Source organism: Ascaphus truei, chromosome 17 (genome assembly GCF_040206685.1).
Source record: "Ascaphus truei isolate aAscTru1 chromosome 17, aAscTru1.hap1, whole genome shotgun sequence".
Taxonomy (NCBI): Eukaryota; Metazoa; Chordata; class Amphibia; order Anura; family Ascaphidae; genus Ascaphus; species Ascaphus truei.
In genome coordinates this window covers 18,025,231-18,046,681 of record NC_134499.1, presented here as the reverse complement: position 1 = coordinate 18,046,681, position 21,451 = coordinate 18,025,231, and the positions used below count along the sequence as shown (strand labels likewise).

General features: G+C 47.4%; 2 protein-coding genes across 3 annotated transcripts; one reads left to right on the top strand and one right to left on the bottom strand.

Moving 5' to 3' along the window:
• Positions 1 to 705: 705 nt before the first annotated feature.
• Positions 706 to 10,773, bottom strand: LOC142468045 (toll-like receptor 7). Of its 2 annotated transcripts, none has more exons than XM_075574119.1 (2): positions 10,688 to 10,773; positions 706 to 4,265 (listed from the first exon to the last, which is right to left on the bottom strand). In XM_075574119.1, exons 1-2 carry the CDS (start codon positions 10,688 to 10,690, stop codon positions 1,164 to 1,166), a joined length of 3,105 nt encoding a protein of 1,034 aa, XP_075430234.1. In that variant the 5' UTR covers positions 10,691 to 10,773; the 3' UTR covers positions 706 to 1,163. The 2 variants fall into 2 exon arrangements, with proteins under 2 accessions (XP_075430234.1, XP_075430235.1); XM_075574120.1 differs by lacking the exon at positions 10,688 to 10,773 and adding an exon at positions 7,132 to 7,266.
• A 4,497-nt stretch (positions 10,774 to 15,270) lies between these two features.
• CDHR4 (cadherin related family member 4) lies at positions 15,271 to 21,376 on the top strand. Its single transcript, XM_075574122.1, has 6 exons — positions 15,271 to 15,393; positions 15,593 to 15,727; positions 16,389 to 16,582; positions 17,792 to 17,954; positions 19,158 to 19,249; positions 21,101 to 21,376. The coding sequence occupies exons 2-6, from the start codon at positions 15,661 to 15,663 to the stop codon at positions 21,113 to 21,115; spliced, it is 531 nt and encodes a 176-aa protein (XP_075430237.1). The 5' UTR covers positions 15,271 to 15,393; positions 15,593 to 15,660; the 3' UTR covers positions 21,116 to 21,376.
• The last annotated feature ends 75 nt before the right edge of the window (positions 21,377 to 21,451 follow it).

Here is a 21,451-nt window from a genome sequence, read left to right as displayed (position 1 = left end):
AAGTTCAGTAAAATAGGGTTATAAAGCTGCCAGGGCTAGTTCTAGAAGGCCCACCGTTTGGGAGCTACAGGTTTACGTAACTGTTGCTATGTGCCCTGAAATCAGTGTATGTTCAATTTCCTTTTGGTAGCTATCACAGGAGTAACCAGCATCCCGACAGAAATGAATAGATTTAGGCTGCGCTTATAGTGCAGGCGACACGACCGATGACATCACCCGTCGCCATTGCGAAAGTTGTAAATCAGTTTTGGAGACGTTGCTGGCTACAAGGGGAGTGATGTCAGCAAGGGGGAAGGCCGAGGGGCGGAGACAGGAGCGAGGGGGAAGGCGGAGACGGGGAAGGGTGGAGACAGGAGCAAGGGGGAAGGGCGGAGACAGGAGCGAGGGGGAAGGCGGAGACGGGGAAGGGTGGAGACAGGAGCAAGGGGGAAGGCAGAGGGGCGGAGACAGGAGCAAGGGGGAAGACGGAGACGGGGAAGGGTGGAGACAGGAGCAAGGGGAAGGCAGAGGGGCGGAGACAGGCGCAAGGGGGAAGGCAGAGGGGCGGAGACGAGCAAGGGGGAAGGCAGAGAGGTGGAGACGGGGAAGGCGGAGACAGGAGCAAGGGGGAAGGCAGAGGGGCGGAGACAGGCGTAAGGGGGAAGGCAGAGGGGCGGAGACAAGAGCAAGGGGAAGGCAGAGGGGCGGAGACAGGAGCAAGGGGGAAGGCAGAGGGGCGGAGACGAGCAAGGGGGAAGGCAGACAAAATGGAGTTTGTTTAAACTTATATTATACACACTTCTCCCTGCACATAACACACACAGACACCGAGGCACACAGACACACACATCACACACCTAAAACCACGTTGTAAGTCACTAGGTGTCAGCATGTACTGTTGACATACACTCTGATTGGTTATTAACTATGCTCTCTGACTGGGTGCAATAGAAGCTCTCTGATTGACTTATAGGCAGTCACATGGTGAGACCGTCTATCCAAAAATCAAATTCTAGTGACTACAAGTATTTTGGAAGCGCCAACTATAAACGCACACAACAGCATCAATACAATTATTTTAACGCGCCGTCGTCGGCATTATAAGAGCAGCCTAAGCGTCTTAACTCCTATCGCTCTTTGTTCAACGGTTTGTAGTGCTTCAATAAAAGCAGTGGTACTGTGCTCTATCCGTCCACACGTTTTCGTAGGGGGGCGTTATAGCAACGTCGGCTGTCCTGTCTCAGTAGCATGCGCAGGCTTTGCCAGAAATGTGCGTGTGCTTTGGGGTTGGGCGGCCAGTTAAGGTAGCTTTTGGGACAAAGCCTCTTCCTGGTCAGCAGGTACCTTGACATCTTCATCTTGTGGTCCAGAAGCACTAGAACCACCACGTCCTGCTTCTCATCCAGCAGTCTCTGATGGGACATGAAGAAGGCATGACGCAGGAGGCCGCAGCTGAAACCGTCACGGCTCAGAATGAAGACTGTCTTCTTGCTCCGGTAGATGGCCTCACAGAGGTTCTCAATGCTAGACTTACCAGCTGTCCAGTCCCTCTCTTCCAGGCACAAATTAAACGTGCCCCTTTCAGCCCCCTCAAGATGCACCAACAGCTCATGATAGACCCAATCTGCTACAGCACTGTCCTTGGTGTTGAAGGCTATGAAGGCATCAAACTCTGAATTACAGTTAACCGGAAGCTTGGAGTAGCCCCTTCTGATGGCCGCTATGATGACTTTGCTAGTGTACCACAAATCCCACGAAAAGAGCTTCCACACAATGGTAATAACCATCCAAACACTTACCAAAATACTTGAACAGATAAAACATTGATGGCCATATAAATCTTGGCATGATTGAGGGTCCATGGAGAGAAGAGACTGCCCCCTCAAGCCTTCTGGCGAGTGACATATCATGCCGGTGGAGAGCTTTTCAACAGACACCTGTGTGTCCATCAAGAAATTGATGAACCAATGGGCACGACAGGTGCAGTTTAAGGGATTTGCACTCACATCCAAAATCTCCAAATTGTGAAGAATTGACATTGGAAGGCTTTCTTCGTCTATCATTTTGATACAATTTTTACTCAAGATAAGCTGTCTCAGCTTCGTGTAAGACTTGAAGAAGTCTTTATTCAGCTCGCTGATCTGGTTGGACTTCAGGTTCAGGAAGACGATCTCACTGCTGATGCTGGTTGTGGTTGTATATAGCCGTGACAAGAAGTTGAAGCTGAGGTCTAAGTGCGTTAGGTTGCCAAGGTGGCCTATTTTATCCCAGTGAAAAGAATGCAATATATTATTGGAAATGCTGAGATTTTGTATCGACTCGGGCATGTTTTCAAAGACCCCAGATGGGATGGCCTGCAGCTGGTTATAACTAATATCCAGTAATTTCAGGCACTTAAGGTTAGTGAAGATGTTCAGGTAAGTGTCTTTCCCGTACTGCCATGATTTACCCAATTCATTGTTTGTGAACAGCAGCTTCTCTAAGGAAGGGTTCTTAAACTCTGTCGTTATCCTTAAGCCAATGAGGTTGTTGTTGAGGTTTAGTTCAGTCAGCGAGGTTAGATTTTCAAGGAATTCAAGCCTGTGATTGACACCTTTCATCATGAACTGGTATTCATTGTGAGCCAAGTTTAGTACCTTCAGTGTGGTGAGCTCGCTCAAAGCCTTGATGTAGTACAAGTCAAACCTGTTATGAGAGAGATCCAAGTGGCGCAACGATTGCAGGTGGCCAAACTGACGCCCATCCAAGCGTTGGTTGATGTAGTTGTAGCTCATGTTCAAGCATTCAACATCATCCATGCCCACAAAGTCACCCGGCTGAAGGCTCCCTATGTTATTAAATGACACATCAACAGATTTCTGGTATTGCCAGCAGTATGGGTACTCAACATCTGCCTCGCCCATCTGCTTATCGTCACTGCTGCCTACAGACTTCACCCAATCAGGAACAACCTTTTCCTCCCGAGATAAGATGGGTGGACTTATTCCTGTCCTGTTGCCTGGTGTCCTACAGCAATCTTGCAAAGAGATGAGGTTTTCTGCCAAGCTAACATGCTGTAGATGCTTATGTTGCGAGAATATACTCAGGTTAGCTTTAATGATAAAGTTGGTTCTGAGGCTGATTTGAGATAGGTTAGGTAGGCTAAGCAAAGGCTCGATGCCCTTCTCTTCTAGCACATTGAAAAAGTACCCAACAATGGAAATCTTTCTCAGAGACTTCATGGTGGCAAACGTGGGGTTGAGGACGAGCTTGTCAAACATTGTGAAGAGTTTATAATTAAAATCGATCTTTAGGCTGTGCAGGTTGTGTAGCTTCGAGAAAAACGTTTCCTTCTCCAGGTTCAGGAAATTGTCCGACAGGACCAGGGACTTCAAATTGCTCAACCTGTCGAAGAGGGAGTTATTTAGGGTGTGTAGTGAGTTCCCCCGGAGGTTTAAGTAGGAGAGGTTCCGGAGATAATGAAAAGCCTCTGTGCTCAGCTGCAGGGCACTGGCATTTTGGCAGGGGAAGCAGGGCTGGGCAGCATGGTCACAGCGCTGGCAGTTCCACTCCAGGTTTAAACTTTGAAGGCTAGTAAGGTTGCTCAAGTCGTCATTGTCTATTTTCCAGATCTTGTTTTCTGACAAGTCCAGGTCAACAAGAGAAGAAGGGAGACCCCGGGGAACCGAGCTAATGTTATTGAAGGACAACACCAATATCTGCAGGGACTCAATATCTCTGAACACATCGCCTGAAAAAGTGAACTGGGATTCGCATGGGTTGAGGTAGTAGCAGTTAAAGCCAATCTTCAAGGCGCTCAATTCCGCAAGTCCAGAGAGCTCCCTTTCCGACAGCACCACAATGCGGTTCAGATTAAGATTTAATATTCTAATATTTTGAGGCAGTCGCGGGACTTTGGTCAAGCTGTTCCCGCTAAGGTCCAGATCATGTAAAAATCGCAAGTTGACCAGCGCATCCTTCTCAATGGTCAGCATGCAGGGGTCCTTGTCTGGTCTTAGGTTGCTCGGCAAGCAATTATTGCTCACGTTAAGGATCTTCAGATTTGGGACTCCCGCAAAGGACCCCTTGGCGAGCAGCGTCAGCTCGTTCTTTGACAGATCGATTTTTTTTACATTGGGTGACTGGATACCGGGCACGTATGTGAGGTGGCGCCCATGGCACATCACAACGGAATAGTTTTTGTAGTCGTCGCAGGGAGGGTAGTGAGGAATGGCGCTCAAGGTCGTGTGAACCCCAAAAATCAGGACCAGAGCCAGTGCTGGACACCACGGACAACTCTGTGCCTTCTGGGAACAAAACAGAACAATGTTATACAAATACCATAATAATATCACGAGAGCGCCTTCACAAATGCAAGGTTGTACATCGTTACATAATTAAGGTCTGTAATATAGTGCGCGCGCATGCGCACGTCAATTACAATTGGCTGTTTTAGCCAGGCGTTTATATACTAGGAACGCGCACGGCCGTGAGTGGTGGCGCGGCAGACAAGGGAAATTACAATAAAATTGTATTTTTGCGCTGCTGCCACGCCGCAAACCAATCACAGCGCGGCCTAACGCTGTGACAGTCACGCCCCCTAACCGCGCGCATCACTGCTTGCAGCCTACAAATTAAACGCACACGCGCAACGGCGGTCTCGCGCCCGCAGCAGCAATTATAAAACAAGCCTTACATTTGGGTGGGTGAAAGGCTGAGGCAACCTTGCCTATATTTTTAATCAGTGAGAGGCACCAGAAGGTCATTCAAAACTTTCTACTGAGAGCGCAGATAAATTGATAATAAACCTTGTATGTTTTGAAAGTATAAAGAAGTACAGAGTGTTAAATGTTGTATTAGTCCCAGGACAATTTGGGGTACGAGCAGGCACATGATACACAGCTGTTCTTATACAGTCTTTTGACAATGCAAGATGAATTCACTGGACCACACAATTTACAAATTGTCCTATCCAGTCTCAGATTTTAAAAAAATAAACACCCCAAAAATATAGATGTTAAACGCTCTCACTTTGCAGACCTGCTGCTCTGCAAACTGAATTTCAACTGGAACATTTTACTGTGGTGAATTCTGACAACTGCCAGCACAGTGCTAGGGCTGCCAGGTGTCCAGTATTGAACCGGACTGCCCTGTATTTGGTATTTTGTATCTAGTAAAAAAATAGAGGTAATACTGGACGTGTGTATGTGTATACCGGTATTACCTCTCTGGACATGTATGTGTATACCGGTATTACCTCTCTGGACATGTATGTGTATACCGGTATTACCTCTCTGGACATGTATGTGTATACCGGTATTACCTCTCTGGGCGTGTATGTGTATACCGGTATTACCTCTCTGGGCGAGTATGTGTATACCGGTATTACCTCTCTGGGCGAGTATGTGTATACCGGTATTACCTCTCTGGGCGTGTATGTGTATACCGGTATTACCTCTCTGGGCGTGTATGTGTATACAGGTATTACCTCTCTGGGCGAGTATGTGTATACCGGTATTACCTCTCTGGGCGAGTATGTGTATACCGGTATTACCTCTCTGGGTGTGTATGTGTATACCGGTATTACCTCTCTGTGCGTGTATCTGTATACCGGTATTACCTCTCTTGACATAGTCACCTGACCGGCTTGGGGGGCCCCAAGTAGGGAGAGCAGGACTGTTGCTAGGGGGCTGGGCATCTTCCTCTATCCTGATTGGCTGAAATCCCACGGCCCCCCAAGCCGGTCAGGTCACTATGTTCAGAGAGGTAATACCGGTATACACATACATGCCCAGGTAGGTAATACCGGTATACACATACACGCCCAGGTAGGTAATACCGGTATACACACGTACATACCCAGAGAGGTAATACCGGTATACACATACATGCCCAGGTAGGTAATACCGGTAAACACACGTACATACCCAGAGAGGTAATACCGGTATACACATACACGCCCAGAGAGGTAATTCCGGTATACACATACACGCCCAGAGAGGTAATACTGGTATACACATACACGCCCAGAGAGGTAATACCGGTATACACATACATGCCCAGAGAGGTAATACCGGTATACACATACACGCCCAGAGAGGTAATACCGGTATACACGTACACGCCCAGAGAGGTAATACCAGTATACACATACACGCCCAGAGAGGTAATACCGGTATAGACACACACGTCCAGAGAGGTAATACCGGTATACAGATACACGCACAGAGAGGTAATACCGGTATACACACACGCCCAGAGAAGTAATACCGGTATACACATACTCGCCCAGAGAGGTAATACCGGTATACACATACACGCCCAGAGAGGTAATACCGGTATACACATACACACCCAGAGAGGTAATACCGGTATACACATACAGGCATACCCCGCTTTAAGTACACTCACTTTAAGTACACTCGCGAGTAAGTACATATTGCCCAATAGGCAAATGCCAGCTCGCGCATGCGCCTGTCAGCACTTCCTGAACAGCAATACCAGCTCCCTACCTGTACTGAAGCTGTGCGCAAGCGGGGAGACTATAGAGCCTGTTACAAATGCGTTATTTACATCAGTTATGCACGTATAGGACGATTGCAGAACAGAACAAGCATCGATAAGTGGGAAAAGGCAGTGCTTCACTTTAAGTACATTTTCGCTTTACATACATGCTCCGGTCCCATTGCGTACGTTAATGCGGGGTATGCCTGTACATGTCCAGAGAGGTAATACCGGTATACACATACACGCCCAGAGAGGTAATACCGGTATACACATACACGCCCAGAGAGGTAATACCGGTATACACATACATGTCCAATATTAACTGAAATGTTTTACTGGACAGTGTCCAAATAAAGGACAGTCCGTTTCAATACTGAACACCTGGCAACCCTACGTCTCACTCACACACACTCTCTCACTTACTCTCTCTCTCTGTCTGTATATGTGTCTCCCTCTCCTCTGTCTGCGCGTCTCTCCATGTCTCCCTCTCTCTCACCTTTTGAGGTCCAAACCTTTGTCATTCATACGCTATTGCTATATTCCATATTGTGGCAATAAGGCACACACCTGTTTGGTTAACCCCAGAAATCCCCTTCCCACCCGACTCCAGTGCAGGGGAAATTCTCTGGCATTACAAATGTCACTGTTGGGCTGCTACACTGTTACCTTTCTACGGTGCCTCTGCCAAGGTAATATCGCCAACAGGAGTTTTCTTACTGCAGGGGGATGTGATAGAGGCTACAAGGCACTCTTGAGCAGGGTTACCACAACAAGATGTTACTTCTCACTGCACTTCGGAGCTTCCAACATCCAGACACGTGACGCGGGGCAGGGGGGGGGGGGGGGGTCAGCCTGTCATTGTGAGCGTCACTGTGTGTGAACGTTCCACATCCCCTAATTGTTTTATACTAAAGGGTTTTAACTTCACTTTCACTTTCAGAGTTATTTACAGTCAGGGCCGGCGCCAGGGTTTCACGCGCCCTCGGCGAAATTTAAAGTTTGCGCCCCAGTCGTATAAAAAATAGTAAGATAAATAAAATAATAAAATAAACTGTGGCGTAGCTATCGGGGCAGCATGGGGGTGCGACCGCACCGCAGCGCGACGCAAAATAAAAATAATAGGGCGCCAAAATAACGGACAAAAAAAAGAAAAATAATTAAAAAAAAAAAAAAGATAAATGAAAAATAGTAAGAGGAAAAAAAAATAATTATTATTAATGCACCCCTAGGATTTTTGCGCCCTAGGATTTTTGCGCCCTAGGATTTTTGCGCCCTAGGTTCGCCTAATGGATGGGCTGGCCCGGAGGGTGTCAGAGCTACTTAAATAGCTATCAGGTGCAAAATGGAGTCAAAGTTACAAGGACCTCATAACAGTCCCTGAGCACCGTGCTGACCATTGAAGTGGTGCTTCCAGAAAACACCACAAAACGCACAGAACTGAAGGCTAAAGGAAACACTCGACTCAGCGACTAGGAGCGCCCCAGCTGCAAATCTGCATAAAAAGCAGCCCCCCATTTATGCCGCCGGACGCAGCTGGAGTTTCTCCTTCAATGAACCTGCTGCTGCTCTTTTGCACTGTTTTTCCCCAGTTTTGCAGGCGGGGGTCTTTAGTAACTGACGCCCCTTACAGTTTAGACAAAGCTGCGTTTTGATTTAGTGACGACCTGAGCAGAGGAGTGAGTGTTTATCGAGGCTGACTGCGGGTTATTATATCTCTCGCGTGTTATCATATCGCTCTGCGTGTTATCATATCTCTCTGCGTGTTATCATATCGCTCTGCGTGTTATCATATCTCTGCGTGTTATTATAGCTCTCTGCGTGTTATCATATCTCTCTGCGTGTTATCATGTCTCTGCGTGTTATCATATCTCTGCGTGTTATCATCTCTGCGTGTTATCATATCTCTGCGTGTTATCATATCTCTGCGTGCTATCATATCTCTGCGTGTTATTATATCTCTCAGCGTGTTATCATATCTCTCTGCGTGTTATATCTCTGCGTGTTATATCTCTCTGCGTGTTATCATATCTCTCTGGGTGCTATCATATCTCTCTGCGTGTTATCATATCTCTCTGCATGTTATTATCTCTGCGTGTTATCATATCTCTCTGCGTGTTATATCTCTGCGTGTTATATCTGCGTGTTATCATATCTCTGCGTGTCATTATATCTCTCTGCGTGTTATTATATCTCTGCGTGTCATTATATCTCCCTGCGTCTCATTATATCTCTCTGCGTGTCATTATATCTATTTGCATGTCATTATATATCTCTGCATGTCATTATATCTCTGCGTGTCATTATATCTCTGCGTGTCATTATATCTCTGCGTGTCATTATAGCTCTCTGCGTGTCATTATAGCTCTCTGCGTGTCATTATAGCTCTCTGCGCGTCATATCGCTCTGCGTGTTATTATATCTCTCTGCATGTTATTATATCACTCTGCGTGTCATTATATCTCTCTGTATGTTATTATATCTCTCTGCATGTTATATCTCTCTGCGTGTTATTATATCTCTCTGCGTGTTATTATATCTCTCTGCGTGTTGTTATATCTCTCTGTGTGTTATTATATCTCTCTGCGTGTTATTATCTCTGTGTCATTATATCTCTCTGCGTGTTATATCTCTCTGCGTGTTATTATATCTCTCTCTGCATGTTATTATATCTCTCTGCGTGTTATTATATCTCTCTCTGCATGTTATTATATCTCTCTGCGTGTTATATCTCTCTGCATGTTATTATATCTCTCTGCGTGTTATATCTCTGCATGTTATTATATCTCTCTCTGCATGTTATTATCTATGTGTGTTATTATATCTCTCTGTGTGTTATTATATCTCTCTGCGTGTTATTATATCTCTCTGCGTGTTATTATATATGTCTGCGTGTCATTATATCTCTCTGCGTGTTATTATATATATCTGTATGTTATTATATCTCTGTGTTATTATATCTCTCAGTATGTTATTATATCTCTGTGTGTTATTATATCTCTCTGCATGTTATTATATTGCTCTATGTGTTATTATATCTCTGTGTGTTATTATATCTCTGTGCGTGTTATTATATCTCTCTGTGTGTTATTATATCTCTGCGTGTTATTATATCTCTCAGTATGTTATTATATCTCTGTGTGTTATTATATCTCTCTGCATGTTATTATATCTCTGTGTTATTATATCTCTCAGTATGTTATTATATCTCTGTGTGTTATTATATCTCTCTGCATGTTATTATATTGCTCTATGTGTTATTATATCTCTGTGTGTTATTATATCTCTGTGCGTGTTATTATATCTCTGTGCGTGTTATTATATCTCTCTGTGTGTTATTATATCTCTGTGTGTTATTATATCTCTGTGTGTTATTATATCTCTCTGCATGTTATTATATTGCTCTATGTGTTATTATATCTCTGTGTGTTATTATATCTCTGTGCGTGTTATTATATCTCTCTGTGTGTTATTATATCTCTGTGTGTTATTATATCTCTGTGCGTGTTATTATATCTCTCTGCATGTTATTATATTGCTCTATGTGTTATTATATCTCTGTGTATTATTATATCTCTCTGCGTGTTATTATATCTCTCTGCGTGTTATTATATCTCTCTGTGTGTTATTATATCTCTCTGCGTGTTATTATATCTCTCTGTGTGTTATTATATCTCTGTGTATTATTATATCTCTCTGCGTGTTATTATATCTCTCTGTGTGTTATTATATCTCTGCGTGTTATTATATCTCTCTGCATGTTATTATATCTCTGTGTGTTATTATATCTCTGTGCGTGTTATTATATCTCTCTGTGTGTTATTATATCTCTGTGTGTTATTATATCTCTGTGCGTGTTATTATATCTCTCTGCATGTTATTATATTGCTCTATGTGTTATTATATCTCTGTGTGTTATTATATCTCTCTGCGTGTTATTATATCTCTCTGTGTGTTATTATATCTCTGTGTATTATTATATCTCTCTGCGTGTTATTATATCTCTCTGTGTGTTATTATATCTCTGTGTGTTATTATATCTCTCTGCATGTTATTATATTGCTCTATGTGTTATTATATCTCTGTGTATTATTATATCTCTCTGCGTGTTATTATATCTCTCTGTGTGTTATTATATCTCTGCGTGTTATTATATCTCTCTTGCGTGTTATATTGCTCTGCAATGCATAGAGGGTTAAGGAGAGCTGAGACCTGCGATACTCACCATGGTGAGACAGGTGTGCGTCTCCGCCGGTGTAAGTGTGGGTTACCCGCGCTGTGCCTGTGCTGCTGCCGTTAGCACGCACGCTGCTTCCCGCTCAGTAAGCGGATCTCAGCCGCACAGAATCATCACTTTCACTTCTGCTAAATATTTATAGCTGCGAGCAGCATTTAGCAGCAAACTCCTTTATCATTGTGCTGCACACAGATCATTTGGCTTTAGTGACTTGGGAGTCAACTGAAAGATGCTGATTTATAGCCTCATAATGGGGGAACAGGGGGGGAGGTGAGAGGTATGAGGGGGTGAGAAGTATGAAGGAGAGGTATCGGGGTGAGGTATGAGGGGGAAGTGAGAGGTATGACGGGGGGAGGTATGAGGGGGACGTATGAGGGTGGGGGATGAGAAGTATGAGGGGGAGAGGTATCAGGGGGAAGTGAGAGGTATGAGGGGGAAGGTGAGAGGTACAGTATGAGGGGGATGTGAGAGATATGAGGGGGGAGGTATGAGGGTGGGGGGTGAGAAGTATGAGGGGGAGAGGTATCAGGAGGTATGAGAAGGGGAGGTGAGAGGTGAGGGGGGCGGTGAGGGGTATGAGAGGCAGTGAGAGATATGAGGGGTTAGAGGTATGAGGGGGCAGGTGAGTGGTATGAGGGGGGCCTTACAGTGAGGGGTTAGAGGTATGAGGAGGCAGGTGAGTGGTATGAGGGGGGCCTTACAGTGAGGGGAGGTGAGGTATGAGGGGCAGTCTCATAGTGAGGGGGATCAGAGGTATGAAGGGGTAGGTGAGAGGTATGAGGTTGGAGAGGTGGGAGTTGGGGACGTGAGAGTTATGACGGGGCAGTTAGAGGTATGAGGGGGTGAGATGTATGAGGGGGTGAGATGTATGAGGGGGTGATGTTTAATGGGGGAGGTGAGAGGTATGAGGGGGGGAGGTGAAAGGTATGAGGGGGTGATGTTTGATGGGGGAGGTGAGAGGTATGAGGGGGGGAGGTGAAAGGTATGAGGGGGTGATGTTTGATGGGGGAGGTGAGAGGTATGAGGGGGGAGGTGAGAGGTATGAGGGGTGAGGTTTGAGGATGGGAGGTGAGAGCTATGATGGGGGGCAGTGAGAGGTATGGGGGACTGAGGTATGAGAGCATTGAGGTATTAGGGAGGGAGGTGAGAGGTGTGAGGGGTGGAGATGAGAGGGGGAGCGAAAGGTATGAGTGGGTAGGTGAGAGGTATGTGGGGGAAGGTGAAAGGTATGTGGGGGGAGGTGAGAGGTATGTTGGGGAAGGTGAAAGGTATGTGGGGGGAGGTGAAAGGTATGGGGGGTGAGAAGTATGGAGGGGGAGAGTGAGAGGTATGGGCCGGTGGGGGGAGGTGAGTGTTATAAGGGGGTGGGAGGTGAGGTATGAGAGGGTGAGGTTAGAGGTATGAGGGGGTGGAAGTGAGAGGTATGAGGGGGCAGCCTCAGTGAGGGGGGTGAGAGGTACTGTATGAGAGGTATGAGGGGGGAGGTATGAGGGCGAGAGGTGAGAGGTATGAGGGGGAGAGGTGAGAGGTATGAGGGGCGGAGGTGAGAGGTATGAGGGGGGAGGTATGAGGGCGAGAGGTGAGAGGTATGAGGGGGAGGTGAGAGGTATGAGGGCGAGAGGTATGAGGGGGAGAGGTGAGAGGTATGAGGGGCGGAGGTCAGAGGTATGAGGGGGGAGGTATGAGGGCGAGAGGTGAGAGGTATGAGGGCGAGAGGTATGAGGGCGAGAGGTGATAGGTATGAGGGCGAGAGGTATGAGGGCGAGAGGTGAGAGGTATGAGGGGGAGGTGAGAGGTATGAGGGCGAGAGGTGAGGTATGAGGGGGAGAGGTGAGAGGTATGAGAGCGAGAGGTGAGGTATGAGGGGGAGAGGTGAGAGGTGGGAGGGGAGAGGTATGAGGGGGAGAGGTGAGGTATGAGGGGGAGAGGTGAGGTATGAGGGGGGAGGGGATAGTTATGAGGGCGAGAGGTGAGAGGTATGAGGGGGAGGTGAGAGGTATGAGGGCGAGAGGTGAGGTATGAGGGGGAGAGGTGAGAGGTATGAGAGCGAGAGGTGAGGTATGAGGGGGAGAGGTGAGAGGTATGAGGGGGAGAGGTATGAGGGGGAGAGGTGGGAGGGGAGAGGTATGAGGGAGAGGTGAGGTATGAGGGGGAGAGGTGAGGTATGAGGGGGGAGGGGAGAGGTATGAGGGCGAGAGGTGAGAGGTATGAGGGGGAGGTGAGAGGTATGAGTGGGAGAGGTATGAGGGGGAGAGGTGAGAGGTATGAGTGGGAGAGGTGAGAGGTATGAGGGGGAAAGGTGAGAGGTATGAGTGGGAGAGGTGAGAGGTATGAGGGTGAGAGGTATGTGGGGGGCAGGTAAGAGGTATGAGGGGATGAGAGGTATGAGGGTGTAGAGGTATGAGGGGATGAGAGGTATGAGGGGTGAGATGTAGGAGGGGGAGGTGAGAGCTATGAGAGGGGAGGTGAAAGGTATGGGGGGGCAGGTGAGAGGTATGAGGTGGGAGGTGAGAGGTATGAGGGGATGAGAGGTATGAGGGGGTAGAGGTATGAGGGGATGAGAAGTATGAGGGGTGAGATGTAGGAGGGGGAGGTGAGAGCTATGAGGGGGGAGGTGAAAGGTATGAGGGGGAGAGGAGAGGTATGAGGGGGAGATGTAGGAGGGGGAGGTGAGAGCTATGAGGGGGGAGGTGAAAGGTATGAGGGAGAGGAGAGGTATGAGGGGGTGAGATGTATGAGATGGGGAGATGAGAGTTATGTGGGGATGTGAGGTATGGGGGGAGAGGTATGAGTGGGAGAGGTATGAGGGGGCAAAGTGAGAGGTATGAGGGGGGAGGTGAGAGGCATGAGGTGGGGAGGTATGCGGGGATGGGAGGTATGAGGAGGGAGAGGTATGAGGGAGGAGGTAAGAGGTATGTGGGGGGGAGAGTCGTGAGGTTGGGAGGTGAGATGTATGAAGGGATGAGAAGTATGAGGGGGAGGTGAGAGGTATGAGGGGGGTAAGGTATGAGGGGGGAGGTGAGAGGTGTGAGGGGGTGAGAGCTATAAGGGGGAGGTGAAAGGTATGGGGGAGGTTAGAGGTATGAGGGGGTGAGATGTATGAGGAGAAGAGGGGAGATGAGAAGTATGAGGGGGAGGTGAGTGGTATGAGGGGGAGGTTAGAGGTATGAGGGGGGAGGTGAGAGGTATGAGGGGGGTGAGAGTATGGGGAGAAGTATGAGGGGGACCTCACAGTGAGGGGAGGGGAATGAAAAGTATTTAGGGGCACCATACCATTTAGGGGGTATGAGGGGGAGGTTAGAGGTATGAGAGGGGAGGTGAGAGGTATGGGTGGAGTTGAGAGGTATGAGAGAGGGAGGTGAGGGGGTAAGAGGTATGTGGGGAGAGGTGAGAGGTATAAGGGCTGTGAGCGGAATGAGGGGGGCAGCCTCACAGTGAGGGTGGATGACACGTATGAGGGGGGGTGAGAGATATGAGGGGGGAAGTCTCACAGTGAGGGGGTGAGCGGTTTGAGGGGGGAAGCCTCACAGTGAGGGGGTGAGGGGTATGAGGGGGGCAGCCTCACATTGAGGGGAGGGGTGAGGGGTATAAGGGGGGCAGCCTCACAGTGAGGGTGGATGAGAGGGGTGGTGAGAGGTATGAGGGGGACAGCCTCACAGTGAGGGTGGATTACAGGTATGTGGGGGGGTGAGAGGTATGAGGGGGGACGCCTCACAGTGAGGGTGGATTACAGGTATGTGGGGGGGGGGGGGGGGGGTGAGAGGTATGAGGGGGAAGCCTCACAGTGAGGGGGTGAGAGGTATGAGGGGGGGGTGAGGGGTATGAGGGGGGCAGCCTCACATTGAGGGGGGGGTGAGAGGTATGAGTGGAACAGCCTCACAGTGAGGGTGGATGACAGGTATGTGGGGGGGTGAGAGGTATGAGGGGGGAAGCCTCACAGTGAGGGGGTGAGAGGTATGAGGGGGGAAGCCTCGCAGTGAGGGGGGTGTAGAGGTATGAGGGGGACTTCACAGTGAGGGGAGAGGTATGAGGGGGACCTCACAGTGAGGGGAGGGGGATGAAAAGTATTTAGGGGGCACCTTAGTGAGGGGGAAGGTGAGAGGTACTAAGGGGGCACCTCACAGTGAGAGGATTGGAATGATGGGGGTGCACTAACCAGAGGGGTATGTTCCTATAAGCTGAGCTGAAGCAGGTGTACCCATGTGTGCAAACACAGACCCTGCAACACTAAAAACAGGTCCCACTGCAGTTCCTTTTCTCTGCTAGAAGGGAGGTACAAACATTCTCTGCTGAGGTACAGCTGATATTACAGGACCCCAAACCTGCCACGTACCTGCTGAATAGGGTATTCCCCCACCCTAATGTTCTGTAACTTATTATTTCATCCTTATGTGTTTCTGTCTTATTAAAAAACGTTCTTATTATTATTAATAATAATAATAATAACACTAGTATTACCTACAATAGTGACTGTTTAACTCCCCGAGCCCCCCCTTTTCTGTGTCGCTCCCCCACCCCGTACCCCTGGTATGTGATGGGGCAGCCTGCCCTTGTGTTTAGCGTTCCCATGACGACACCGTGTTCTCAGGTAAGGCGTGTGATGGAGGCGTGTGACCCGTTGTACAGAACAAATCAGCATGTTGTTAGTTACTAGTGAGGGACAGAGCAGTCACTGCGGGTGCAGACAGATTCAGGTATGAGCCAATATGTCTGTTTTATTATTTCATCTTCATTTATCTTTACTATTACGGCACTGAAACATTTCCCATGTCACAACTCGGCGGCCCTCTTCCACTTCAGAGACCAGTACCACAGCGCTATTCGTTCTCCTTGTTCTCTGCAGGTGTCTCCCCACAGCCGTTCTTATAACAGGTGTTATTTTGTGTCCCGCAGTAAGAATCAGGACGGGCGAGGAGGGTGGGCACACCCAGCAAGTCTCCCACTCGCGTTCCGCGACAGCCATGGAGACAGCCCGGCTGGCACTGCCAGGACTCGTACTCCTGCTCATCCAGGCGGCCAGCGGGCAAGGTATTCTGAAGTCACACCTACTACCGTCCCACTATCTCACGGGGTTCGGTGACAGCAATAAGGCAATCCTCCTACTGTCCTACTGTCTTATGGGGTTCTGTGACAGCAATAAGGCACTCCTACTACTGTCCCACAATCTTATGGGGTTCTGTGAGACAATAAGGCACTCCTACTACTGTCCTGCTATCTTATGGGATTTTTTGACAGCAATAAGGCACTCCTACTACTGTCCCACTGTCTCATGGGGTTCTGTGACAGCAATAAGGCACTCCTACTATCGCAACACTATCTTATGGGGTTCTGTCAGAGCAATAAGGCATTCCTAGTACCGTCCCACTGTCTCATGGGGTTCGGTGAGAGCAATAAGGCACTCCTCCTACTGTCCTACTGTCTTATGGGGTTCTGTGAGAGCAATAAGGCACTGCTATCATTACAGCAGTCCTTCCGAGTCTTGTAATAGCAATAAGACACTTGTATTAATGAATAGGGACCACCCTAACTGCCCATAGTGACTCCTATTAGTAGCGTGGCCATGAATGATCCTGCAGGGTGTCTATCTATGAGTTGTTCAGATGGCATGTGGTACCAGCTGGGTTAGTATTAGAGATATATAGATTAGATATATACAATTGCATATCTCTGTGTGTTCCTTCTCGGTCAGCGAACTTTGGGGGTCTCCCTGTGACCGTGACCCTGCCTGAAAGTTCAGCCCCCGGGACCCTCGTTTATAACTTCACCCTGGAGAACTGTACCAGCCTGAACCCCAAGGTCACCATCAGTACCGTGAGCCCAGCCAGCAACTTCTTCAACGCTGCAGCTCTGGCCAGTTCTGGGGGTCCAGATTACACTGTGCAGGTGGGACTGAGACCGGCCTGTGGGTGTGTGTGCCAGTCTGTGTGTCTATATATCAGTTAGTGATCTAGTGCATGTGTGTGATCCAGTGTTTGTGTCCATGTGATCGAGTCTGTGTGTGTTTGTGATCCAGCGTATGTCTGTGTAATGCAATGTATGTGTCTGTGTGATCCAGTGTGCAGTGTGTGTCTGTGCAATCCTGTGGGTGGGTCTGTATGCAGTGTGCGTGTCTGTGTGTGTGTGTGTGTGTGTGTGTGTAGTGTGTGGGTCTGTGTGTGTGTGTATGTGTGTGTTTATGTGCAGTGTGTGGGTCTGTAGTGTGTGAAGTGTACGAGTCTGTATGTGTGTCAGTGTGTGGGTGTGTGTGCAATATGTGCCTGTGTGCAGTGTCCGTGTGCAGTGTGTGCGTCTAGGAAGTGTACGAGTCTGTATGTGTGTGTGCAGTGTGCGGGTGTGTGCAGTGTCTGTGCGCAGTGTCTGTGCGCAGTGTGTGGGTGTGTGTGTCTGGGAAGTGTACGAGTCTGTATGTGTCTGTGTGCAGTGTGCTGGTCTGTGTGAAATGTCTGTCTGTGAGCAGCGTGTGCTTGTGTGGGGGTCTGTGTGCAGTGTGCAGGGTTTGTGTGTGTCTATGTGCAGTGTACGGGTCGGTATGTAGTGTGCGGGGCTGTGTGTGTGTCTATGTGCAGTGCACGGGTCTGTAGTGTGTCTATGTGACGTGTACATGTCTGTATGTGTTTGTCTATGTGCCGTGTGCGTGCAGTGTATGTGTGCAGTTTGCGGGTCTGTGTGCAGTGTGCAACTGTGTGTGTCTGTGTGCAGTGTGTGTGTGCGTGCAGTGTGCGTCTCTGTGTGTGTCTATGTGATTTTTCTTCTTTTCCCATTTTTTCCTATAACTGTTTTATATGACTGATTTATCTAGTTTTTATCTAACTAATTTATCTGACACTGATTCTGTCAGTGATTTTGAATATACCATGATAACCGCAAAATTCACCTCAACACGCCATGCACACACGATGAACACATATATAACAATCGCACCATGTACATTTACAATGTGTACATATGAAGAACAAACAAGATATGTTTGTATGATGAACACGCCGTATACATATGTACCCGTGAGTGGTCACAGTTACACAGGGTTGGCAGTGTGTGTATGAGTCGTGGATGACGTCACGGAGTGTGACACTGGCCACATGTCTGTTACAGATCACGCTTAGCAGCTCCGCGACCCTAAACGCGAGGGTGGTGAATCAGTACACGTTGGACATCACAGGGTCCTGCGCGGGCGTCAGTTTTAACGGCCAGATCTTTGTCATGGTCACCGACGACGTCCCGGAGCCTCAGTGCGAGGAGAAGTTCTCCAGCCAAGGTGAGCGTCGCCGACCTCTGACCCCTGACCCCTGCCATCAAAAATGACCTTCTCTGCGGCAGGGAAGATATTAAAGCAAAAAAGATCAACGGGGGGTATTTATGACCAGACTCGCGGCTACACAACGGGGACAAAAATACTCCGGATTTAGCAAAGAAAAAAATAGGGATTTTAGTGGGAAACATTTAAGGAATAAATTTGGTGAGGAGTATCTAGGGTTGCCAGGTGTCCGGTATTGAACTGGACAGTCCTGTATTTGGATACTCTGTCCAGTAAAAAATGACAGGTACTGTAATACTGGACATGTGTGTCCCCGGTATTTTCCTCCCTGGACATAGTGACCTGACGCACCTTTCACCATTGAGTCCAGTATTTTCGGAGAAGCCACCAGCCACCCTAGGAGTACCTGGCGGGAGATTTCAATAAATGGGCCTGTGTCACACAGTCACTGTGTTTGGGTAGTGCCAATCCCACTTAGCATCAACGTAAGCCAATGGCTGCACCATGTTATAGAGATGTATGTATGTATGTCTTTTCCATTAATGTACATAGCGCTTCGCAGCAGTAATACACGTGACAATCATATAAATACCAAATTATATAAATAACACATAAAGGGAATAAGCGCTTCAGGCATAAAAGTAACATTTAGGAAAAGGAGTCCCTGCTCTGAAGAGCTTACAATCTAATTGGTAGGAGGAACGTACAGAGACAGTAAGAGGGAGTTCTGGTAAGTGTGTCTGCAGGGGGCCAAGCTTTATGTATCAGGTGTATAGTGTTAGCCACGGAGCTACACATATGCTTCGTTAAGCAGGTGTGTTTTAAGGTGGGTCTTAAAGGTGGATAGAGAGGATGCTAGTCGGGTATTGAGGGGAAGGGATCTACTGGTTATACAGGGTGATTGGTGCCTTATTAAAACTGATACATGTCAGACAAGTATAGGGTTTTATATATAATAGTTTATTGTTGTAATGTTATCATGGTAACCAAGGCAGGCACTAGCCAAATAAGAAGGGTTATCCCCCTAAACCTCCCCCAAATTCCACCCCACAGGCCACCTTTGGTTTAAGGTCAAGTTGGAGATAGAGTAGGGGGCTGCAGTAAATATGCCCCCCACCCCCTGACCCGTGTCCTACAGACCAGTGCAACTGGGTGAATCATTTGGTAACTTCTCGGTGCAGTAACTCTTTCTTTGCCGTGCAGTCGGCGACACAGTGCAGGTTTACGCCAACCTACCTGCTTCCAGCCCTGTATACAAGGTGGTGTTAAGGCAGCCCAAGCTTGTACCAGCAACGGTGAGTCACCGACACGTCCTATGTCTGTATGTCTTTCTGTATATATACACAGGGAGAAGGGAGTCCCTGAACCGAAGGGCTTACACTCTACTTGGTATTATTTAGGGAGACCTCAAGAGGCTTTGATAAGAGCCTCGTGTGTGCAATGAGAACCTACTACACTGCAGCTCGTGGCACAAACCCTGTGACTATTTCCACTGGGCGAGTTTATATGCTCATTTACCGGGTTTTGCCCGATTATAAGGCAATGTTTTTTTTCAATAAAGTTAAGTTGAAAAGTACATACAGTACCCACCCACTTTACGAGCCAATCAGCAGTTGGATGTATGAGGTAGGAGGGTAAATTGGAGGAAGCTCCACCTTGGGGGCCTGAAGCAGCCATGTTGCTTGTGGCAGGAATGTCAAACTGAGAGAGACAAAGTGTGTGTGTACATGTACGTGTGTGTGTGTGTGTGTACACGTCTGTGTGTACGTACTTTTTTCTTTCCAGCTACTATTCAAATTAGGGGGTCGCCTTATATTCAGGGTCGCCCTATAATCACTCAAATACGATATATGTCAGCCTCGTGTCCCAGGAAATCAAATGACACCTGTACAACGTTAGGACATACAGTTAGATCCAGAAATAATTGGACACTGACACAATTTTCAGAATTTTGGCTCTGTACGCCACCACAATGGATTTGAAATGAAACAACCGAGATGCAATAGAAGTGCAGTTTTTCAGCTTTAATTCAAGGGGTTGAACAAAAATATTGTATGAAACGTTTAGGAATTGCAACCATTTTCATACACAGTCCCTTATTTCAGGGGCTCAAATGTAATTGGACAAATTAACACAATCATAAATAAAATGTTCATTTTTAATACTTTGTCGAGAATCCTTTGCAGGCAATGACTGTTTGAAGTCTGGAACGCATGGACATCACCAAACGCTGGGTTTCCTCCTTTGTGATGCTTCGCCAGGCCTTTACTGCAGCTGTCTTCAGTTATTATTTGTTCGTGGGTCTTTCTGCCTTAAGTTTTGTCTTCAGCAAGTGAAATGTATGCTCGATCGGGTTGAGATCTGGTGATTGACTCGGCCATTGCAGAATATTCCACTTCTTTGCCTTAAAAAACTCCTGGGTTGCTTTCGCAGTATGTTTTGGGTCATTGTCAATCTGTAAAGTGAAGCGCCATCCAATCAACTTCGCTGAATTTGGCTGAATCTGAGCAGACAATATATACCTATACACGTCAGAATTCATCCGGCTGCTTCTGTCTTCTGTCACAACATCAATAAACACTAGTGACCCAGTGCCATTGTAAGCCATGCATGCCCATGCCATCACACTGCCTCCACCGTGTTTTACAGATGATGTGGTATGCTTCGGATCATGAGCCGTTCCAAGCCTTCTCCATACTTTTTTTCTTCCCATCATTCTGGTACAGGTTGATCTTAGTTTCATCTGTCCAAAGAATGTTGTTCGAGAACTGGGCTGGCTTTTTTAGATATTGTTTGGCAAAGTCTAATCTGGCCTTTCTATTCTTGAGACTTCTGAATGGTTTGCACCTTGTGGTGAACCCTCTGTATTTGCTCTCGTGAAGTCTTCTCTTTATGGTAGACTTGGATAATGATATGCCTACCTCCTGGAGAGTGTTCTTCACTTGGCTGGATGTTGTGAAGGGGTTTTTCTTTACCATGGAAAGGATCCTTCGATCATCCACCACTGTTGTCTTCCGTGGACGTCCAGGCTTTTTTGTGTTGCAGAGCTCACCAGTGCGTTCTTTCTCACAATGTACCAAACTGTTGATTTGGCCACTCCTAATGTTCCTGCTATCTCTCTGATGGATTTTCTTCTTTTTTTGCAGCCTAACTTGCATTGAGAGCTCCTTTGACCGCATGTTGTGGGTTCACAGCAACAGCTTCCAAATGCGAATGCCACACCTGGAATAAACTCCAGACCTTTTACCTGCTTAATTGATGATGAAATAACAAAGGAATAGCCCACACCTATCCATGAAACAGCTTTTGAGTCAAATGTCCAATTACTTTTGGTCCCTTGAAAAAGAGGGGGCTACATATTAAAGAGATGTAATTCCTAAACCCTTCATCCAATTTGGATGTGAATACCCTCAAATTAAAGCTGATAGACTGCACTTTAAGCCCATATTCATTATTTAACTGTAACTTGAATTTATTTTGGTACACAGCCGAAATAA

Bases quoted from the DNA above. Each gene is read 5' to 3' on its own strand.
- CDHR4 (XM_075574122.1), top strand. From the start codon at position 15,661: ATGGAGACAGCCCGGCTGGCACTGCCAGGACTCGTACTCCTGCTCATC. The intron at 15,728-16,388 runs GTATTCTGAAGT...CTTCTCGGTCAG, and splicing joins CCAGGCGGCCAGCGGGCAAG to CGAACTTTGGGGGTCTCCCT. The intron at 16,583-17,791 runs GTGGGACTGAGA...TGTCTGTTACAG, and splicing joins GTCCAGATTACACTGTGCAG to ATCACGCTTAGCAGCTCCGC.